The sequence below is a fragment of the Trichechus manatus genome, unplaced genomic scaffold, assembly GCF_000243295.1.
Source record: "Trichechus manatus latirostris isolate Lorelei unplaced genomic scaffold, TriManLat1.0 scaffold00091, whole genome shotgun sequence".
NCBI classification, from domain to species: domain Eukaryota; kingdom Metazoa; phylum Chordata; class Mammalia; order Sirenia; family Trichechidae; genus Trichechus; species Trichechus manatus.
In genome coordinates, this window is record NW_004444027.1 from 9,870,934 (window position 1) to 9,889,341 (window position 18,408).

The 18,408-nt window shown below is 41.2% G+C and overlaps 1 protein-coding gene across 7 annotated transcripts in view; it reads left to right on the forward strand.

Moving 5' to 3' along the window:
* BLK (BLK proto-oncogene, Src family tyrosine kinase) overlaps positions 1-18,408 on the forward strand; it is a 121,030-nt gene that overhangs the window by 83,599 nt on the left and 19,023 nt on the right. For 3 of the 7 annotated variants that reach the window (XM_023736750.1, XM_023736751.1, XM_004382206.2), the window contains 4 exons: positions 11,586-11,694; positions 14,277-14,328; positions 16,223-16,316; positions 17,372-17,470. In XM_023736750.1, the coding sequence (XP_023592518.1) occupies positions 11,586-11,694; positions 14,277-14,328; positions 16,223-16,316; positions 17,372-17,470 (354 nt within the window). Of the gene's footprint in view, positions 1-11,585; positions 11,695-14,276; positions 14,329-16,182; positions 16,317-17,371; positions 17,471-18,408 lie in introns of all 7 variants that reach the window. The other 4 variants (XM_023736754.1, XM_023736752.1, XM_023736753.1 and 1 more) reach the window with 2 other exon arrangements.

Consider the following 18,408-nt stretch of genomic DNA (forward strand, 5'->3'; position numbering starts at 1 on the left):
CGGAGCTCTGCAGCCCCTCAGGAAGAAGCAAAGATGACGCATGGAGTGAGGTGGATAGTACCTTTTTTAAAAGAGATTCAAGTTATGAAAACATACTGTGTATCTGGGGTAGGATACCACGTGAGCCTCAGTAAAAAAGGACGAGGCTTTGAAGTCAGAGACATGACTGAAATCCCAGTTGCACGCTTCAAAGTTTCTTCACCTCTTTCATTGGTCTCCTCCCCACTGATGATGATGATGATTCTGGCTTACAGGATTGTTTTGAGGCTCATAAGATACAGTGTGGGAAAATGCTTTGTAAACTGGTCAGTACCATAGAGATGCTAGTTGTTACTACAGAAAAGCAAGTTATTTCCTCAGGTCAAAAAGCTATGCATACGTATAGTAATTTTAACGAATGTTTGCATAAAGGGCAGAAAAAAATTCATTTCATTTAGAGACACGGGGATCACTGGCAATAAATTCTACTAGCATTATTTTTGATGGACTCACAGGAAGAAATATCCAACGTCACTGCAGGACTGTCTTTTAATCCATTTTGCAAATCATACTCCATAGCAAAAAAAGCAAGGGACTTTGTGAATGGGATTATAAACTGCCTGATCAGCATCACCTGGGGCATTTGTTAAAACTGCAGACCCCACAGTCACACCCTAAACCTGTATTTCAGAACTGCTGGGGGTGAGGCTAAGAAGTCTGCAAACCCCTTGCTGGATTTAATGCAGATTAAGGTTTGAGAAGGAGTCCCTGGGTGTGGCAAACAGGTAGAGGTTGGCTGCCAACCAAAAGGCTGGAGTTTTAGTCAACCCAGAGGTGCCTCGGAAGAAGGTCTAGTGATCTACTTCTGAAAAACCAGCCTTTTCTGAAAAAAGGAGCACAGCTCTACTCTGATACACATCGGGTCACCATGAGTCACAATCGACTTGACGTCAGTGAGTTTAAGGTTTGAGAACTATTGTGCTAAGGAATCATAAATGACTTCATTGAAAAGTAGTGACCTGATGATTTAATTTTTCTATTTAATTTTTTAAATGAAAACAATACAAAAATGTAAAAACATTAAAGTAGATTAAAGGCCCCATAGTTCCATCAAACAAAATACAGCTACTGTTAACATTTTGACATATCAGCAACATACTTTAATTATCACTTCTATGAGGGTTTTTAAAAAATATATAACTTTACATGGTGTCTTTAAAAAAAATGTTATCCTCAGGCTAGTAATTATCACAAGAATTTAAATAATGACATATTGCCACTTATCCCCATTATTGCCTAACCAGTTTCAAGTTTTTCTATGCCAGCAGAATCAAATGTAGTTGACTCAGTAAACATGTGTCTGTCTTTTACTTGACATAGCTTTACAAGAATACCATTTTCCTTCTTGAGGTTTTGCTCAGCACCCTTAAAATTTTTACCGTCTGAAAATCTTTTTTATTCCATTAACTTACTAACATGGGGGTGAATTTCCACAGTGGAAATATTTTCACATTAAAAAAGTGAAATGGCCATCTGTGTGTCTCCTCTACACTGTACCGAAGTTAGCGACCACTTCAAACAAGGGCACGCATTAGTCACAAATGTCACTGCTAGCTGGCCCTTTTGCAGAGAGGACCACCCATGCCCAGCACATTCAGTCAGTTGTTAAGAAGTGACAACTCCTTATCAAGTCCTATGCTAGGTGCTGGGCAAATACTCTACTAACATTTAAAATTATTGCAAAAGGAATTAAGTGTAGTTTGTTGAACTATTGTATCATAAACTCTGCAATCCCATCGATGGAACTACTCTTTGTTTTCTGAACAAGTTTCCTATCTCTATGTCTTTGGGAAAGCACTTATTTTTCTATGTCCAAATATTACCCAACCCTGAAAGAATTATGCATGACTTTTTTTCTGGTGTTCTTTCTTCCTCATCCTTTACTCCTTAAACCTCTCAACTAACAGATGTGCAAGGAGTGATGGAATTAGAAAATCAGTATTTTGAAAACCTTAATGGAACTGAATGGTGTAAATGATTAACATGCTCAGCTGCTAACTGAAAGGTTGGAGGTTCGAGTCCACTCAGAGGTGCCTCAGAAGAAAGGCCTGGTGATCTACTTCTGAAAAATCAGCCATTGAAAACCCTGTGGAGCACAGCTCTACTCTGACACACATGGGGTTACCATAATTTAGCACAATGAGTCAGAATCGACTCAACAACAAATTTTTTTTAAATGAAACTATTAGCTGAAATGTTGACAAGGAACTTTACAATGGAAGGATCAGACTGGCACCACTTGAACCTAGATCTATTTTAGCATCACGAAAATGGTGCAGCCAGACATTGTATGCTTGCTGATAGGAGGCAACATGGAGCACATCTCACCTCCTATAAAGCTCCCCTGCCACAAAAAAAAAAAAAGGTAAGGTAGCTTCAGTCAAATTGATAACAATCATGAAGAAAAACGGATTTTAATTCAAGTTCCTTGGTCTCTTCTTTATTTTGGAATCATAGGCCAATCACTATAATTTTCTCATCTGAGAAATGGGTACAGCATTAGTGAGTTTGTATGGGAATAGGACTTGGAATGCCTGGATGATGGCAATATTCTCCATAACTAATCTCACTGGTGGGAACCTGGTGTCTCACCATGGTGCTCTGAGATGACCATGATGAGCTTTGCCGATAGGTTCACCCCATATTTGGATACTAAACATGTCAATAGCCCAATCCGTCTGTACTCCTGTGTCTGGCAGCTCAAGTCAAAAAGGTAAATATTTCAGCTAACAATATAGCAAGGTCTCCCAATCACAGACTTAGGAGTAAATCAGAACTGAATTTGAGGCTGGCTCTACAGTTTACTGGCTACATGACTTGGACAAATTACATAATCCCTCCAAGCCCTGTCTCATCTGTAGAAAGGTAGCAGTAGTAATGCCTATCTCACAGAGTTACTGAAAAAATTAATATTAATAAAGTACTATTAAATTACTTGTATATGTGGAACAATAGTAAACTATTTATTAAAACACAGACGTTGTTCTAAAATATACTATTAGCATGTTACAATTAATTTAATCCTTACAATGCTCTAGGGTACTATTATTATCCTGTGACTCAGAGTTAAATAACTTACCCAAGGACATACAGGTGGAAAGTAGCAAAGCCAGGATAAAAGCCTAGGCATTCTTGTCTACAGTGCCTGGTGGCCTCTGAAACAGGACAGTGTCTGCAGGGCATCTAGGTCAGTGTCTGCACATAGGAAACACTTAACACATGATAGCAACTGTTACTTTAAAAAATAAACCAGAATTTTTCTTTCTGTCATGAAACCATATCATTCCAGGGTTGATTTCACGATGCGATATTTTTTCAACCAAATCATCCCCCTGCCTCTAAAATGCCATGCTTGGGTTTCTGGAGCCACCAGTGCAGACGGCGGGACTCAGAAAGTGAAATACTCCTCTGGGTCACACAATAGCTTGCTATGCTACATTAGCTTTTACCTCGCCCCCGGCACCACCACCAAACACACACTCTGACTCCCACCACATGGCTCTCAGCCCCAAAAGGAATGATAGAAACCCCAATGGATCCCAAGACCACCTTTGGGCACTATGAAGCTCTGGGGAGGGAAAGTGTCACCCAAGTTCCACAACCCATCCTTTAGGTGGTATTTATTTAGTACCTTTTATGTTCTTTGTTTCTTCATCACCCTCATCTTGTTAGAGTCACATGACAGTCGTGTGAATTATATACAAATTGTCGGTCCTTGACTTTTATAAAATCTAGATACTTGCACAAAGTCCCTGAGTGGCACAAACTGTTAAGCACTTGGCTGCTAACCAAAAGGTGGGTGGTCCAAGTTCACCCAGAGGTGACTCAGAAAAAAGCTTGGCGATCTACTTCTGAAGATCACAAGCACTAAAAACCCTGTGGAGCACAATTATACTCTGACATACATGGGGTCACCATGAGTCAGAATCAACTCAAAAGCAACTGGTTTTCTTTTGTTTGTTTGTTGTTTTAAATATATTTGTACATTACATGTCAACATCCAAAAATATTTTTCCTATGTTGAATATGGACTTAAACACATCAGCTAGCAAATGAACATTTCCAGTCATCATGTGCTGGTGCTGCTCGTCTACCAACAGCTCAGTCTTGGCAGTCTGTGTAGTAGTGTTTACACAATTGTTTTAATATTTCCATTCATTTTTCTCTTATTTTACACAAGTAGTCAGATAGTCATTGGAATTAAGCCTATAGAAACAGGAAAAGTACATAATTAAAATACATCTGTGAAAGGCTGAAAATATATTGTGAAGATTTGCCGAATAGGCAACATGTAATTGATAATTTTATAATATTGTCTAATTCTGCAGAAGCAGAACTCTAATCCCCTCACTCCAAACAGGAGAGTCAATAATTTGACTTTTTGGCACTCACCTTTGAGTATGCTCTTCCAGGAATGCTTAATGTGCCAAACAGGTACCATTCCATACCTCCCTATCTTATAGATAAGGAGACTGAGACTCAGAGATGTAAAGTGATTTGCCCAAATTCGCTTAGTGATTTGATTTTGAACCCAAGTTCTTGGAACCACCCATGATACCAGCTGGACCAAGGAGGAAGGAGAAGGCTGTCCAGTCTTCCCACAAATCCAGAGTGGCACAAGCTCCCAGATCTCCCAGCTTATAGCAGCTCTACCTGAGGTTCCTCCTCTGGACAGGAGGGCAGGCAGCAGGGGCAGATCATCCAATAGGCAAAGTAAGCACGGTGCTTACCTTGCTTACCACAACATCTGTAGTGAACAATTTTATGTTTTTTCACCAACCACATCAAAGATTCTGCTTCTAGTCTGTCTCTCTCCCAACCCCACAGCACCTTCCTACAGAATCAAAGCCTCTTTTCAAATTTACAATCCCTGACAGTGACGGATTACCCAGTAAGCAAGGTAACCACAGGCTTACTTGTACTTACTTATTAATCTGTAGTGAACAATTTCACAGAAATGCATGTTAGAATGTTCACTACAGATTAGTAAATTCGTACAAGTAAGTCTGTGCTTACCTTGCTTACTGCGTAATCCGCCCCTGGCAGGCAGCACCCCCACAGAGGATAGTACGGTGTACACTGAATCTGAACTGTAGGCTGAAGGACATGCACCTGCCTTGGGCAGATTGGGGGCAGACAACACCCTCCAGCTCCCTCCACAGGGACAGCTGTGGCTCTGGACTTGGACTTCTTGGGTTCTAGCAGGCTCTGCCTCTTTGAGAGTGACCTTAGCAAGCCACCTAGCCTCCTTTTCTTCAATTGTAAGATTAAGATAATTGTAAGCAACCTCTAGATGTTATCGTGAATATCAAAGGGATCATACATGTCAAGTTCTTTTCGACCTGTGAAATGGTAGGCAAATTAAATAAAGGATTTCTAGTTTCTCTATTTTTAGTTGCAGCCTCCACCACATCCCCTGTTTGGCCAAGGCTGAGTTTCAGGCTTTGAATATCTCCCCTGGGACAAACATTGATCTGCTTGCCCTGGTAAAGGTCTTCGTAGGGGGTCTAATCCATTTCATATAAATGAACAGAATTCCCCTCCTCCACCTTCCCTTTCCCCCTTGCTAGCTCCCTAACTTAAGGAGCCCTGGTGGCACAACAGTTAAGCTCTCCACTGCTAACCAAAAAGTTGATGGTTCAAACCCACCAGTGGCTCCTTGGGAGAAAGAGCTGGTGATCTGTCCCATAACGATTACAGCCTAGAAAACCCTATGGGGAAGTTCTATTCTGTCACATGGAGTTGCTATGGGTCAGAATTGACTCAACGACACCTAACAACAATAGCACCCCCACTACACACACTCACACACATACATGAGCATGCACTCGATCTCTCTCTCTCACACACACATACACACTTACACTCACACTCATACTCACACTCTTCCATCTTTCACCACTGGGAAGGAGGTCACTGGCTGCTCAACACAGCAAGGTTAAGTGGGAGCCATCCTGGGTAGGCCAATGTTTTTGCATGGGCATCTGCACTTCCTGGCTCTACCCATCCCGAAACTGCTTAAATATCATAAAAAGGGGTAGCAGCCGGAGCCCCAGTCACAGCTCTAGTTGTCACATGGCCACCTAAGTAACTCTAGTCTCCAGTCAGAACCATTGGGTGGAGGCATCCTTAGAGATTAAGTATTTTTAAAACCCATGGAAAGTCATCTGCATATACACTGCTAATGAGTCAAAGGACAAGGAAGTGTATGTAGTGGGTGATGTAATTTTTGCGATTTTACTTTCTGTAAAGTTATTTAAATGTTCAATGATGTTGTTTAAGTGGGCATAAGTATTTGCCCAGGAAGTTTAAAATTGAAGGCAATATGGCTGACCAGATTGAAGAAGGCAGTAAGGTTGGTCATTTGGGCAAGCTCAGGGATGCAATGAGGAAACCTCTGCAGCTGCTCCCTACTGACTCTTCCTTGAGCCAAGGAGGCTGGGAGAGGTCAGGAAAGGCCTGAGGCTCAGACAGCCTGGGCCAGCCCTCTCTGGCCGTTCTCAAGATCTGGGGGCTGGCCCTGGCTCCACACATGATGACCCCTCTGCTGCTGGAAAAGTCATTCACATTCTCTTTTTATTTTTCTTATTGTACCAATAATATATACTTACTATTAAAAAATTCAAGAAATACATAAATTACAAGAAAGAAAGCTAAAGTCATCTGATAGCCTTTCACCCACAAGACAAACAAAATTAACATTTTAGGAAATATCTTTTCTAAGCACTGCTTTGTATTTACACACACATACACAACTTTTTTAATTAATTTTTTTTTTGCTTACCACCCCCTCCACCCCCCCCGCACTGCCTTCCATCTCTCTTTTCTGCCTCTAGTGCCCCGACCAATAACCAAAGTAACTTGGTGTTCACTCTCCCAAGCCTCTCTCTGTGTTCATACAGTTATATTCAAACATATGCACATAACAAACATTTCTCACATAACAGCCTGTTGTAAAAATTCCTCTCAGCCTCACTGGTTATGATCCAGCACATTCTTTTTAAGAGTTGTATAACATTTTAGAGACTTTTATAGTATACACTTATTCAACAATTTATTTAACCATTCACTAATTAGTGGGCAGTTACACTGTTTTCCAGATTTTTCCTTGCTGCTAAAACTAATGCTAAAATAAACATTTTTATATTTTATATATTCCTTTGTAATGGCATTTTATTACTCTTAGAGGTTCCCAGAAGTGGAATTATAAATTAAATTTCAAAATCTATTGCTTTCCAAAAACACTATAATATTTCATATTTTGTTTTTCCAAAAAATATTTATTAAGCACTTACTTTGTTCCAGGCACTGTTTTAGGAATTTGGGGTTCAACAATGAAAAAAAAAAAGCTCTCAATGATCATGGAGGTTACATTGTAAAAATAGAATAACAATAAATACAGTAAATAGTTTTCTACCAGAAATGTAGGAAAGCACAGTTTTCCCGTTTTACCATCCGTAATTGGTATTATCATTCTTCTTATATTTTTCCCAATCTTATTGGTGGAATAGTGACCCTATAGGACAGAGTAGAACTGCCCCATAAGGTTTCCAAGGCTGTAATCTTTATGGTAGCAGATCACCAAATCTTTCTCCAGCAGTTGGTGGGTTCGAACCACCAACCTCTTGGTCAACACCCAAGAACTCTACCATTTCGCCACCAGAGCTCCTTTTATTAGTTTGCATTTTCCAGCTACTGGGAAATTTTAACATTTTTCCTAAGTTTATTTAGCTATTTAGATTTCAGTTGGGTGAACTGCCTATTTATAATCTTTACCCATTTTTCTATTGAGTGAATTGTTTTTTCATGCTAGACCCATACTTCTTGTCAATTTTCATGAGCTCTGTGTATATTATAGATATTTGTTTGCCATGTGTTTTGCATATCTTTCCCCCAATATATTGCTTATCTGTTGACCTTATGAATGCTTTTTTTATCATGTAATACTTTTAATGTTTAATAATTTATATATGTCTTTTTTCTCTCTTAGCTTTTGGCCATTTTCTTTGTTATACGTGTAATTATATGTATATATATATAGTATATGTATAGTTTCCTAGGTTTTCTTCCAATTAATTTTTCAATGTTTTTAGTATTCTTTCTTTAGTGCATCCGGAATTTATTTTTTTAATATAGTACAAGGTAGTGTCCAGTTGTATTTTCTTCTAAGTAGATAGTCATTTTTCCAATACCATTTATTAAAATAAACAATCAATTCTCCACTGGATTAAAATACCACCTTTGTCATATATGCATGCCCCATATATGGTGAAATCTGTTGCAAGTTTACTATTCTGTTCCACTGTTTGTTGGTCTATTCCTATTTATGCTGGCTTGATTAGACTTCTTTGATCAGACTTTATTCAGTCATGTGAACCTTAAGATAATTTTATCAATTACAAATTGTACTTGAAAGTACAGTCAATTTATATTAGGAATTAGAAAGTCAATCAATAAAGAGAAGAAATTAAAATAATTATTAAGACAATACTATGTAAAACTTTATGGCAACAAATTAAAAAATGTAGAGGAAATTGAAAATCTATAAATTATATAAATGATCAAAATGGATGCAAAGAGAAAGAAAAATATGAATAGATCAATTTCCATAGAAGAAATTGGAAGTGTATTTAAAGATCTACTATTTAAAAGAGCCCCAGGCACAGATGATTTAACAGCTGACTTCTATCTAGACTATAAAGAACAGATAATTCCAATGTTATTAAATTATTCAAGACCATAGAAAAAAAGAAAAAGATCCAAAGATCTCCCCAATGTATTTTATGAAGCTGGCATCATCTTAATGCTAACACCTCATAGACAAACCTCACTTGGAAATATAGATTTTAATTCTAAATAAAATATGAGCAAGTATGGTCCATCTGTGTGTCAGAAAGAATAATACACTGCAATCAAATAGCTTTTATTCCAAGAATGCAAGAATGTTTCAATATGAGAAATTTTATCCACATAATTCATTACACCAACAAATTAAAGAAGAAAGAATTAGCATATTATAGATACTAAATAGGCACTAGGAACCCTGGTGGCACAGTGGTTAAAGCACTCAGCTGCTAGCTGAAAGATTGACAGTTCAAATTCGTCCACTGCTCCATGGAAGACAGACATGGCAGTCTTTTTCCATAAAGATTTACAGCCTTGGAAACCCTATGTGGCAGTTCTTCTCTGTCCTACAGGGTGGCTATGAGTCAGAATCAACGACAATGGGTTTTTTGTTTTTAAATAGGTACTGGGTAAAATTCATTAGGGGGCAGCGGTAGTTTGTTGGCAGAATTCTCACCTTCCATGCAGAAGACCGAGTTTGATTTCCAGCCAACGTACCTCATGCCAGCCACCACCCGTCTGTCAGTGGAGGCTTGTGTGTTGCTATTATGCTGAATGGGTTTCAGTGGAGCTTCTAGACTAAGACAGACTAGGAAGAAAGGCTTGGTGATCTACTTCCAAAAATGTTAATGAGAACTCTGCATATCACAATGATCCCATCTACAACCAATCATAGGGATGGTGCAGGACCAGACAGCATTTTGTTCACCTGTGCGTGGAGTTGCTATGAGTTGGGGGCTGACTCAACAGCAGGTAACAACAACAAAATTCAGTAGCCATTCCTAATATAGGCCCATAATCCCTTATCCAAAATCCCAAAATGCAGAAGTCTCTGAAAATTGAAATGTTGCTTGAAGTTTGACACCAAAATTTATTTGATGTTAAAGCTATTTAAACTAACATGAAAGAACTACTTAAATACAAAAAGTATTGTTCTTTGCAAAGTATTAGACCTTTTATATAAAAGGCATGCTCAAAAATACTTGTGAATTATTTGTTACTGTGGCTCTCTGTCTTATATTCAAAACTATTGCAAGCCTTTTCTTTTTTCAAGGTGAATTTGAGGAGAAATTATATGAAATATGTGCTTTAAACTTTCTGGATGAAATACATTACTGTGTTTCATTGAATCTAAGACGTCACTTACTGTATGACTTAGATGACTAGCATATATCATTAAAAGGGAGGGAGGGGATGCTGCCAATTACACTGTGAATCATCATCAATTATAAAACATCCTGATTTTAGACATGTTAAAATGAAAAAACAGGTGCATCTTAGAAGCAATGAAATATGGTGTATATATCCAAAGAAAATCAGTATTTACTAACACGTGGTCCTTCATACAAGAGTGGTGATTCAGGTTCCTTCCTCTTTCTTTACAAATTTGTCAGTCTTGGGGATGGGTCAGCTGTAAGGTGGTAGAGTGTGGAGGCTGTAAGGTCAGACTGATAGGACCCCAAACCTGGCTCTACAACTGCCCAGTTATTTGACCATGAAAAAGTTATCTAATGTCTCAAACCTCAGTCCTGGAACAGTAACAATACCTACTTATACTTACTTTGGAGCTCTGGTGGCGCAGTGACCAAAATGTCAGCAGTTCGACTCCATCAGCTGCTCCTTGGAAACCCTGTGAGGCAATGCTACTCTGTCCTATAGGGTCGCTATGACTTGGGATCGACTTGATGGCAACAGATTTGGGGTTTTTTTTTTTTTTTTGGTTTCTTTATACTTACTTTATAGAATTGAAAAGATTATATGAGGTACAGTTTATAAAGTACCCAGCAGTGAGTAAGCAATTCCTAAATAGTAGCTCCAGAGATGAAGGTGATGAGGATGATGATGATCCTAAGAGTCTTTACCTAAGAAAAATCTTTACCGTATTTTCCCACCCCTAAAGAAGAATCCTTGATATTATTGAGAAGCTACAGTAGGCCTTAGATGCCTGTGTAAGTCTGCCCTGAATTTATAGCCTCTTACCTGAAAATCTGAGCTGGAAAGAACTTAAGGTGCTCTAACAAAGCCCTTGCCTTTTATGAAGGAGCACACATGGGCCCAGAGAGGAAATGTGACTTTCCCAAATGACACTAAGCAAAAAATCCCACTGCTGTCGAGGCGATTGCAACTCATAGTGACCCTATGTGACAGAGTAGAACTGTCCCATAGGGTTTCTAAGGCTGTAAATCTTTTGGAAGCCGACTCCCACATCTTTCTTCCGAAGGTGGGTTTGAACTGCTTACCTTCTGATTGGCAGCCAAGCACTTTAACTACTGTGTCACCAGGGCTCCTCCAAGTGACACTGCCACCAGCAAAATTAAGACTAAAACCCAGACCACCAGAGATATTGGCCAGGTTCTTTCTAGAACAACACATGGCCTTCTGCCAAGACTTTTGTCCTCCGAGGGCTAGGATGCTCCCCAACAGGTTCTGGCAGTTGCCTCAGGCCAGATGACCTCTTTGTCCTAAATCCAGTCCTTTCACCTTGCTGGAGCACTTTACCCTGCTCTGCAAAAAAGAAGAATGCAAGGCTGGATCACCCAACCCCTTCTAACTGTATGTTCTGACTTTGCAGCCTTCACTGCCCCCACTCCCACCCACCCCTCTAATTGGTCACCTTGAAAGGGGTTGGGGAACTCTTCTATACAGAAGATTTGAAGACCTACTTGCCTCACATCATCAATCTGCTGTTTACTCCCCGACAGGATGGGAGTGGTGAGCAGCAAAAAGCAGGTCAAGGAGAAGGATAAGGGCCAGTGGAGCCCCGTGAAGGTCAGCACCCAGAGCAAGGCTCCCCCACCACTGCCACCCCTGGTGAGTGATCAGCCCCATTCCTAGCTGCAGAGGAAGAGGAGGGAGAGCATAAAACATGTGGTTCCCTGGGGGCTGCTGCATGACTCCACCCTGCCCCAGCACCATCTCTAGATAACTCAAGGCTCCGATAAATAGGTCTCCTCCCATTCCCTCTCCAACACACATCAGAGTGGCAGTGTAGTAGAATGTTTAGCAGCATGGGCTCTGGAGATAGACTGCCCAAGTTTCAGCCTATTAATTGTGTGTTTTGAAGCAAGTCACTTAACTTCTTTTTGCTTCAGTTTCTGCATCTGTAAAATGGGTGTAATAAAAGTACCTTCCTGACAGGATTGTAACAAGTATGCAATGAGATCGTGTATTGTTTTTAACGCAGGACCAGGGATATGGTTACCAAAAAAACCGTTGCCGTCAGGGCAAGAATTATTGGGGGCTAATCATGTGCCTCATGGTTAGCCCCCAGTAATTCTTGTCCAGTTTTCATTTCTCAAGGGCAACCTTGACAGGGGAAAGAAATCAAAATGGTCAGTTGAGGAGAAGGTGTGTTAGAGAAGCGTCTGGGGCATTTAGCAACATCTTTTGCTTTAACCCCTACCCAGAAGCCCCTGAATAGCACTGTCCCTTGTGTGGAATTGTTGCCAGCATTTCAGAAAGCTTCCTCTCTGGGGGATGAAGCATCCAGATTGGAAGGCGTCTCTCCTAACCTCTGGAGCATGCCCTTGGCTTTTCACTGAACCGCATAGGCATTTTAAACGCAGGTAACTTTCCAAAGGAAGAAAAAAGTAAAATTTCAAATGAAAAAGAAAGTTTTATCATTAGGGGATTCATTTTTCCTGTTGTGCAATTCTAGTTTGTTTACAAAGCAGTTAGGACCCTTTGACAGCTAGGGCTCTCCCCATAGTCGCACTTTTAGGTGACTGTTCACGTACTCCACTGCCCCTAGGGCCAACATAACGCCTTTTGCTTTGGAGTAGTTGAGAGTCATGCCTGGCACCCCCTCTTCTGCTCACTCTCTTTCCACATGTACGTCCAAGTGGTTATTACTTTATCCTAACAGTGACTTGATGGGTGGTGATTGTTAATTCAATTTCATAGATAAGCACAGGCACTTTATCTACCTGCTTCCCAAGTTAGCATAGGGCTTGGCATGTAACAACTTTCAGAAGCAGATCGTCTGGCCTGTCTTCTGAAGTGCTTCTGGGTGGGTTTGAACCATCAGTCTTTCAGTCAGTAGTCTAGCGCTTAACCATTTGTGCCACCCAGCTACTCCTAGTAACAACTAGATGTATGTTAATGAATGAATGATGGAATGGGAAAACTCGAACTTAGAAAGGTTATTTTTCCCAAAGTTATATATTAATAAGTAGTATAGCCTGGATTTTTTTACCTTAAAGAAGTCACATAATATATATTAATTAAGAAAAAAATAAATTATGATTACTCATTAATCCACTACACGGAGATAACCAGAGTTAGCACTTCAGAGCTCCTGCCTCCTGACCCTTTTTCAATGTATTATTTGTTTATATTTTTAACAGAATCGTACCAAACGTACCGTTTTGCAAAATGCTACTTCAAAATTGTGTTCATTAAACATGGAATACAAACAAAAGAATATATGTGACACATAGATAATCAAGTTGAAAGAATAAGAATAAAATGAATACCTATGCCATCAGAAGAAATAGAAAATGACTAGCTCTTTGAAGTGCTCTGCTCCCTGCCCCACCATCCGCTTTGCTCCTAGGCACCACTGTTACAAATGTGTTTATCATTCCTTATCTTTGCTTTTTTATTTTATCACATATGTGTATATTCCTAAACAATATTTAGTCTAATTTTGCATATTTTGAGCTTTAAATTAATTGACTCAAGCAGCATGTATTCTTCTGAGACTTGATTTTTCATCTCAACATTATGTTTGTGAGATTTATCCACATTGATGCATGTAGCTATAGTTCATTCATTTCCACAGTTGCATAGTATTTCATTGCATGACTATACCACAATGTGTCTATTCTCCTCGCGTTGTTCATAAGGGTTATTTCCATCTTTTAAACTTTTTATGTTCTATTAAAACAAGGAGCATTTTTGTATATATCTCCTGCTACACATATGCAAAATTTCTCTACAGGGTATATACCTAGGAATATATTTGTTCAGTTTTAGGGAAACATACTTTTTTAAGATTTTCCCATACCAACAAATTCCCTTTTGCAACTTTGTCTTTTGATAGTAGATCCAGATTTTAACCTATATGCTTGGACTTGCCTCTCCACTCCACAACTGTCTCTTATCAAACAGCTCCAGACATTCTTGCAAGTTGGAGCATCCCATGTATTCTTCTAATCATACTTATGGTCAGTGCAGAGATGGTGGATGTCTGGGGTGGCACTGAGACCCTGGGGAATTGCTCTGGTATGTGTAGAATTTACCTGTGAGACCTCTAAATGTGGCTGCCTTTGTTGGACACAGCAGATCCCCAGAGGAAATCTAGCTGACGTGCGCAACAGGTTTATTTTACTTGGCCTTGCCCAGTATGCAGGGTGTTGAACTAACATAGAATGTGTGTGTTTCTGCTCAAGGTCGTCTTTAATCATCTTGCTCCTCCCCCTGAAGACAAACACCCAGAGCAAGGTAAGAGAAAGGTGGTTTGGGGAGTTATGGCTCCACACGCCCTCTCGCCCAGGCCATGCTTTGTGGAGTCAGAGCGAGCAGCCTTCCCGGATAAAACAAGGCAAGGGCCCTCCATGGTCGGAGAAGTGAAGACTGGGTGGGGGTGGCTGGGAAGCTGCTCAGCTCTATCCTTGGCTGCACGCCCCCCCTTGAGGTCCTCCTGGAACCAAGCACAATTTCCTTTAGTGTGACTGAGCCTGGATAGGATTAAAAAAAAAAAAAAAAGACTTCACAACTGTAAAAGAGAACAAAAAGTAAAGCGTTATAGGAAATACAAACATCATTATCAAACCTAAGCTTTAAAAATTCTAGCTCCCAACCTCAAAAGGCTAGAACCAATTGCCAGCTAGAACCAATTGCCAGCTAGAACCAATTGCCAGCCCTAGGTCTGTTCCATGTGGAAGGTGCCGTCTTGTTTCCCAACACTTTCCCAGCGCACTTTCAAAAGGTCACCTGCCAACCCTCTAATCACTTACACAACCTTCCCATCACCCCCAGTCTCTGCTTCTAATCTGATGGTGACCCAATGAATGACCTCACTTTTCCTGACCCAGGGATCACGTATCAGGCGAGACTCAGCCACTTAGAGGCCACTCACAGGATGGTGGCCTTGTTCAGCACTGGCTTACAGGAGAGCAGGATTCCAACCTTTTAATCCTCCAGCATCCTCATCACCCAATTTACACACAGCAACAGAAAGCGTTTGTCTTCACCAGTCAGGGCCTCATTCATTAATTCACTCACGTAGTATGCACTGAGCACAACTATACACTGGCTCTGCTCAAGGCCTGAGGAAGATATAAAAATGAGTAAGATACGGCTCCTGCCCTGAAAGAGCTCAGAGTCTGGGAAGCTCATGAGCAAAGAGCTGTAGCCAGTTAATGACCTCACATGGTTTTCCTTCTCTTGCTGGTGATCACCATTAACTTCCATCAGGGGTAATCCTTCACTTCTGGGTTCACATCTCCAGAAAAGAAGCCCAGGGTAAGCAAATAAACTAATTTCATTTGGAGCGAGAACTTGAATCTTAGAACCAGAGGGACCACCTTCATCTATTCCAACCCCCTCTTTCACACAGAGGTGAGGTGATTAGCCCAAGATCACACCACCCCTTAGTGACCATCTTCTCCCAGGGAAGTTAAGTGGTGTCCTTTGGGTTCCCAGAGCTGTGCAGTAGAGCCCCCCCCTCAGTAGCAGTGGTCATTTGAAAGACTACTTGCTAAGCTCCTGAGCGCTTGGCCACCTATTCCAGGGTACCACCAGCAAGTCAGAGGGCTAGACAGGCCCAGGGGTGCTGCCAGCCAAAAGCACTCTAACTCCAACTGTGTGGAAAGGTTAGGACTAAAGCTGTTGATTATAGGACTACTGTCCCTTGGAACAGAGGTAGATGGGGCAGATAGGGAAGCGGAAGAAGAGGAGAAGCTCACTTGCTTCAGAGGCAGGGTGAAGGGAAAGGGCAGGATGAGGAATCAGCCAACACTGCTTCCCCAGACTTAAGTCTGCAGCCATCAGATGCCTAGCAACAACTATGTAGTGTAGCCGATCTTTCTAGATCTTCTGGCTGTCAACTCCCTTACACAACAGCCCTGTCCAAGGCTCAGGGCTTCTAAGTGGGGTCCAGAAGGAAAGACAGGGTTAGCTCTGAGGGCCAGACAGCAAGGTTAGGAGGTCAGTCTGCCTGACAGTAGTTTCCTCTTCAGCATTGGCGAGTGAAAATGTTCACCATGCTACCCTCTGTCCCTGCTTGTTCCTAACTCTCCTAGTAGTCAGAAGATTGCTTATAAAACAACTTATCCCACCCTACCATCACTCCAGCAGGCCCAGGTGGTGACCATCTTTTCCTTGTGAATTCTAGAGGAACATTTTGTGGTGGCTTTGTATGATTACAATGCAGTGAATGACCGGGACCTGCAGATGCTAAAGGGAGAGAAGCTGCAGATCCTGAAGGAGTAAGTTTCCAGAATGTCACCCTTGGTCAGAGGACTCTGTAGCTGTTTATTCCAGCAGGACTTCCACTCATCTATCCTCCTCACCTTACCTCTTCCTCCTTCAAAGGCTGATTCCAGAATATCTTCTCTATTGTCCTGTTCCCCAGCCCAATTAGCTAGCATTTTCTTAAACTTGGCCTAATTGTCTTCCTTCCATGTATCTTTCCAAAGTCTTTTGGTGAGGTAGTTTCCATTTGCTATCTCCTGCTCTGCTGTTAAACTCCTACTTATCCTTCAAAACCCATCTCAAACGTCGCCTCCTCCATGCAGCCTTTCTGACTCCCTCAGGCGGTAAGCCTCCCATATCAGTCCCTACAGCACTTGCTTGCTGCTCCATTAGAGTCTTGTATTTGAATCAGTTGTGTCTATATTTGTCTCTCTCATTGGACAGAAATCTTACATGGGATTCCACACGTGAAATCAGCTTTAGCTTATTTCCAGTGTTCCTTCTCAGAAATTCCACCGAAGTCTGCTCTCTCTCAAACACTGGACTTGTTCTTAGAGCACTGAGGGCTTCATTCTGTTTTTGAAGTCCTGCAGTGGTGTTGAGTCAAGAACATTAAAGCCCCAACCTTTAGACCACACATGGGCTGCCCAGTTCCTCCTGTTTTCATCTTTCCCAGACCAGTTCCAACACTCTCACTAAATTTTAAACAATGTCTGTAATTTTGTGCCTTTTATCAAGAGGAAAGCCTACTCACTAGAAGACAGGGGCCTCTTGGGTTTGTCAGATCGTCTAGGTAAACCCTTCCCCTTAGAGACTGCATCATCCGTCTTCCTGACCTGGACCAGGAGTACCTTTAGCCTGTGGATGCTCACTAAAGTAGAAATAACCCAGATAGCCACAGCATCAGTGAGCAACTTGTACAAGTTACTTCTCATCTGCCAGATTGTGTATTTTCGTGAATTATCTGCCTCCCAGAGATGAGATCATATTGTGAAGGGCTGTGAGCTATCCCAGGGAAAGGCCCATGTGAGCCATTATCCTATTTTTTTTTCTCCCTTCTCCCCCTTAGAACTGGAGACTGGTGGTTGGCCAAGTCACTCATCACTGGAAGAGAAGGCTACGTGCCCAGCAACTTTGTTGCCCGAGTAGAGACGCTGGAAGTAGAAAAGTAGGTGAACAAGCTTGAGGCTCCTTCTAAGCAGAGGCAGCAATCACTGCTTCTGCTGTAAAGGCTACCTTACAGTGGAATCAGCAGTGGGCTAAAAAAGTGAACCCTTGTGAACTCAGGAGGGGGAGGGAACAGAAAAGAGGCAGGGAACTGAAACTGCTGGCAAAGGATTATATACTGGTCCCAGATAAAACATCCCTCCTGGGTTTGAATCACCGTGTGATACTGAAGGAGTCCCTTCCCTGCTCTCCGCCTCATTCTTCCCATCTGTTAAATAAGAACCACCCCTTCCCTGGCTTAGTCAGTTGCCATCGAATTAACTGTGACTCATGGCAACCCCATCTGTGTCAGAGTACGAACTGTGCTCCAGGGTTTTCAATGGCTGATTTTTTGTTTCTTTCATGATCTTTATTGTTTTAGGTTTTATATTTAGGTCTTTGATTCTTTTTTTTTTTTTTATTGTACCTTAGATGAAGGTTTACAGAACAAGTAGTTTCTCATTAAACAGTTAGTACCCATATGGTTTTATGACACTGGTTAACAACCCCATGACATGTCAACACTCTCCCTTCTCAACCTTGGGTTCCCTATTACCAGCTTTCTTATTCCCTCTTGCCTTCTAGTCCTTGACCTGGGCTGTTGTGCCTTATTAGTCTCATTATTTTTTTATGGGCCTGTCTAATCTTTGGCTGAAGGGTGAACCTTGGGAGTGACTTCATTACTGAGCTAAAAGGGTGGCAGGGTCATACTCTCAGGGTTTCTGCAGTCTCTGTCAGGCCAGTAAGTCTGGTCTTTTTTTGTGAGTTAGAATTTTGTTCTATATTTTTCTACATCTCTGTCTGGGACCCTCTGTTGTGATCCCTGTCAGAGCAGTCAGTGGTGATAGCCGGGCACCATCTAGTTGTACTGGACTTAGTCTGGTGGAGGCCATGGTAGTT